Consider the following 5,000-nt stretch of genomic DNA (forward strand, 5'->3'; position numbering starts at 1 on the left):
GCTAACTCTCTCCCTCCCTCTTTCTCCCTCTTTCTCTCTCTCTAGGGAGACCTGCTTAAGCAAATGAATGATTCAGGGTTGCGCTCACAAAGCCTACCTAATAAATAATGAGCTCTATTACTCAACTGTGTATGTGTGTGTGTGTGTGTGTGTGTGTGTGTGTGTGTGTGTGTGTGTGTGTGTGTGTGTGTGTGTGTGTGTGTGTGTGTGTGTGTGTGTGTGTGTGTGTGCCTGCGTGTGTGTGTGTGTGTGTGTGTAAGGTAGGTGTGTAAGGTTACATTTGAGGGGGGTATCTGACACCTGGCAGCCAGGGAGAGCTGGTATGAGGCGGGGTTTTGCAGAACGGGGGAAGCTCTGTGTGTGCGTGTGTGTGTGTGTGTGTGTGTGTGTGTGTGTGTGTGTGTGTGTGTGTGTGTGTGAATTTGGTTCCATAAAGAAAGCAGACATCTACAGTAGCAGATCTACCGTCCGTCCTCCCTTCACTAGCTCTCGATAATAACTCAGTCATGGTATGACACTGCACATAAATTACATTACTTATAACGTCTGTGTCTTTTCTCGTTTCCATCTGCTACAGCATGGCCATTTTGAGGCCGAGTTATGATTCCACTGACTCAGACACACACGCATATACCTGGATGTGTCCGTCGTGTGTCGGGTACACCGTGACATTTCCTTGGTCAGGCAGCAGGCTGACCCGGTAGCGATCCACGCACCCTCCCGACGACCGCTCCCAGCGCAGCGAGAACGCATGCGTCGACACGTTGACCACACGCACTCCCTTCACGCGATTTGGCACTCATGGGGGGGACACAAGTGACAGAGAGAGAGACAAAGAGGGAGGTGGGGGGAGTGAGAGAGAAAGAGGGGGGTGGGGGTGGACAAAGTTTCTTTCTGTAATTCAATGAAGAGACATTCATGATGAGTGAGTTAATGGGGTGTTGAGCAGCCGGGCCCTTCTGTGCAAGAGCATCCTTGGTCAGGCAGCAGGCTGAGGTTAGCAAGGAATATCACCTCGAATACTATATGTTTTGTATGGAGAGTATAGGCTGCTGCCTTCAGGAAGGAGATATGTTTTTTCCAGCAGCATACAATAAGGTCAGACTGAAGAGGTCCTTTGTCCATCAGTCGACGGAGGCTTAATCCAGATTTTGGCCAGGACTAGACGGAGCTGTGGACATTGCTCTTGCCTTCATGTTTTTATGTATGTATTTTATTTTCATTTCTGTGTTATGTCAATTATGTGTCATTTATCATCTATCATTATCATCTGTCATTTATATGTGTTGCATACAAGGTTGCTGGGTTGCAAGACAAATTTCAGTGTAGTATATTCATATACTACTAAGTACATTATATCATATCATATCATATCATATCATATCATATCATATCATATCATATCATATCATATCATATCATATCATATCATATCATATCATATCATAATCATATCATATCATATCATATCATATCATATCATATCATATCATATCATATCATATCATATCATATCATATCATATCATATCATATCATATCATATCGTTGCTGTCGGGAGGAAACCACCTAACTAACTGAGATTTTCTTTCTCCATAAATCAGTGCTATTAAACACCCTTTGGGCTGTATTTTGCGTGTCTTAAGTACCAGGTCTTATTCCCTAACTTGAGTAAACTAAAGACCTGGAGGCGTGATCAATGCCATTTTGCTATTCTGAGTGGCCAAAGAGCATTGATCACGCCTCCAGGTCTTTAGTTTATTCAAGTTAGGGAATAAGACCTGGTACTTAAGACGCGCAAAATACAGCCCTTTATGTCTGTGTGTTGGTTAAAAAAATATTGAACCAAAAATATAAAAGAAAATATTTAAAAACATTTTGTAGTTAGTTTGTAAGTGGTTTCTCCCATACAGGTATCATATCTCTACCTGTGGTGACGGTGAGGAAAGCGGGGCTGCCCGTCGCCGCCCCTCTCACCCTCTCGGCGCTCACGTTGTAGCCGCAGCCGTCCCGTAATCCCGTAACCACGGCGACGCGTTCCCCCCGGGGCGCGGTGAGCGTGCGAGTGACCGAAGAATCACCGGCGGCCATCACGGTGACTCTGTGGAAGTGGAAGTGTCCCGGCGCGCCGTCCCAGCCCACGGTGAAGGACGACGTGTTGGCGTGCAGCAGATGGAGGGCACACACTCCTGCGGGGCCTGGACAAACAAAACCCATTACCAGTGGTGGGAAAAAGTACTTAAGTAAAAGTAGCAATACTGCAATGTAGAAATGCTCCTGTTACAAGTAAAAGGTCCGGAATTCAAAATGTACTTGAGTGAAAGTACAAAGATATAGACATCAAAATGTACTTAAAAGGTTTTGTAATAGGCTTAATAATCAAAATCTACAAAGTAACTAGTAATAAAGTACAATATTTGCCTCCGAGATGTAGTGGAGTAGAAGTAGTAAAAGTATTGGAAATTGGAAATACTCAAGAAAAAGTACAAATACCTTAAGTGCAGTACTAAATGTACTTAGTTACTTTATACCACTGGTTACTTTCCACCACTGGCCTGGGCAAAGAAAAGCGCCACCTCGTTGTGCATTCAGGACACATTTTCCTCCCTGCTTCCATTTGGCTTTTTGGTGTCTTGTTATGAATGCCAATCAAGGTGGGGGAGCAATGTTCTGATCAGAAGAGAGAAGCACCCTTCAAAACCAACTAATCAGCCATTGCCATTATCTGATGACCTCCGCAAGGGATGAATGCTGAGCCCACACAATGCTGGAGTCTCTCTCTCTCTCTCTCTCTCTCTCTCTCTCTCTCTCTCTCTCTCTCTCTCTCTCACAGACACACACTCTTTCTCTCTATCTCTCTGTGGGTCTCTCTCTCTCTCTCTCTCTCTCTCTCTCTCTCTCTCTCTCTGTCTCTCTCTCTCTCAGAGCTGCAACTGATAATTGATAAGTAGGCCTACATTTTCAGAAATGGACAATGTACTTTAAAGCGTTTACCACCGTCTGTGTGTGTTTGTGCGTGCGTGCGTGTGTGCGTGCGTGCGTGCGTGCGTTCCTTACGTGTGTAGAACTCTCTATGGACTGCTTGACTGGCGTCCTCTGCCAGCATGCTGCAGATGCTGAGTCCATAGGCTGAGCCAGGGACCAGGTCTCTGATCTCATAACTGGTCCCGTGCACAACCAGCACCTCCAGCCACCACCGCCTGTCCTCTGCCAGCAGGCCACACACCAGCTGAGAACAATTAACGCACGCAGACGCGCACACACACACACACACACACACACACACACACACACACACACACACACACACACACACACGTGTATTACTACAGTATACTTGTGAGTGAGGACGTCAAAGGTTTAGGACAACATTGAAAATTGCTGAAGAAGAATGGCAGAAACATTTACATTGCTGATCTAAAAGCTTTTAGATTGGCTATTTTGTTTTTTTACATCTGGTTGTGTGGATTTGAACACTGCCTTGGGTCGACGTCAGCAAGGGCATGTGCCGGTCGCAACGGGTTCCTAACGGCAAATCAAATGGGTTCAGATCTGAGCCAAGTCTCCTGAAGTCTCCTGTCCTGGGCGGGGTATCCGGTTAAAATAAATCCCAGTGTGTATAACTAAGTTTATAAAGCAGGCATAAATCTAATCCTCCTAACCCCTAAACCTAATCCTAACACTAACCTGAGTATTTTCCTAATGGTAAATCCAAATCCTCACAATGTATGTATCCAATTCTACTATATTTCAAAGTATTGTAACACACACACACACACACACACACACACACACACACACACACACACACACACACACACACACACACACACACACACACACACACACACACGCGCGCGCATATATGTGTACGAGCACACATGCATGCAGATCAGTATTTATTATTCATTAGAGACCCAATTTCTCCATGATAACTGTACTGGGGTGCTGTCACTGAAAACATTTGAAATAATAATAATCGCAGCGATAAGGCAGGACCAAGCAGGAAGGCAATAAGCAATAAGAATAATATGCACAATAAGCCATAGAAACATGGCATGACAAGACTGAACCTGTGAAAAACATGACATTTGTGAATTGTGACAGGGTCAGTTTTAATTGTGTGTGTGTGTGTGTGTGTGTGTGTGTGTGTGTGTGTGTGTGTGTGTGTGTGTGTGTGTGTGTGGGGGGGATTTTTAACCCATATCCCAATCAGTCCAGTGTTTGTGATGACAATTATGTGTGTCCTGGTCCATTATTCATTACTACAGAGTGTTCGCTGTTCATGTTTTCATGTACAAACTTATCTTCAACTGGGATTTCAGATAATGGTTCATAGATTGTGTGTAGAACGTTTCATGCAAATCGCTCAAAGATCCAGGCAGAAAATCAGGTATACCGGTTCAAACTTCTCAAAATGGTGGAATATCTGAGGGCGGAGCTTACTGGTCAAAGTGACAGTGTTGAGTCAAAGAACATGTGGAAACAAGTGCCATGACTTTTGGCCGAAGGAGGCATGAGTTATGCCTGATCAAAGGTTTCATTTAAAAGAAATTGCTATAGCATTTTCCGCTGCATGTACAGTATGTATTATGGGCCACTGGTTGACAACCACTGGTTGACAACCACTGATGTACACTATACAGTACATTATTAAAACATCTTCTGCTTGTGTGTAAATGTGGTACTGTGTAGTGCTCGGTCATTGTTCCTGGCCATAGCTCTGAGGAGGTCATGCATCATTTAAAGGGCCGGTAACCAAAGCTCTGCCGTGCCGATGGCGGTTGCCAGGTGACCCCATGGGTGTGTGCGTGGTTCACTGGGCGTCCACAGGTGAGTGAAACCTGAACCAGCTAGGTGGCCTGCTTCCTCTACAACTTGAATAATGTGTGTGTGTGTGTGTGTGTGTGTGTGTGTGTGTGTGTGTGTGTGTGTGTGTGTGTGTGTGTGTGTGTGCGCGCGTGTGTGTGTGCGTGCAGTGCAGTGCATGCGTACAGTATG

General features: G+C 45.0%; 1 protein-coding gene across 1 annotated transcript in view; it reads right to left on the reverse strand.

Annotated features, from left to right (window-relative positions):
- The window catches only part of ptprq (protein tyrosine phosphatase receptor type Q), a gene marked incomplete at its 5' end in the record, with an annotated part of 83,258 nt that overhangs the window by 60,823 nt on the left and 17,435 nt on the right, over window positions 1-5,000 (reverse strand). The window contains 3 exons of the mRNA XM_083762705.1: window positions 635-798; window positions 1,928-2,197; window positions 3,057-3,228. Of these exons, the coding sequence (XP_083618831.1) occupies window positions 635-798; window positions 1,928-2,197; window positions 3,057-3,228 (606 nt within the window). The remainder of the gene's footprint in view (window positions 1-634; window positions 799-1,927; window positions 2,198-3,056; window positions 3,229-5,000) is intronic.

Source organism: Protomyctophum parallelum (assembly GCF_964188405.1).
Source record: "Protomyctophum parallelum genome assembly, chromosome: 4".
NCBI lineage: Eukaryota > Metazoa > Chordata > Actinopteri > Myctophiformes > Myctophidae > Protomyctophum > Protomyctophum parallelum.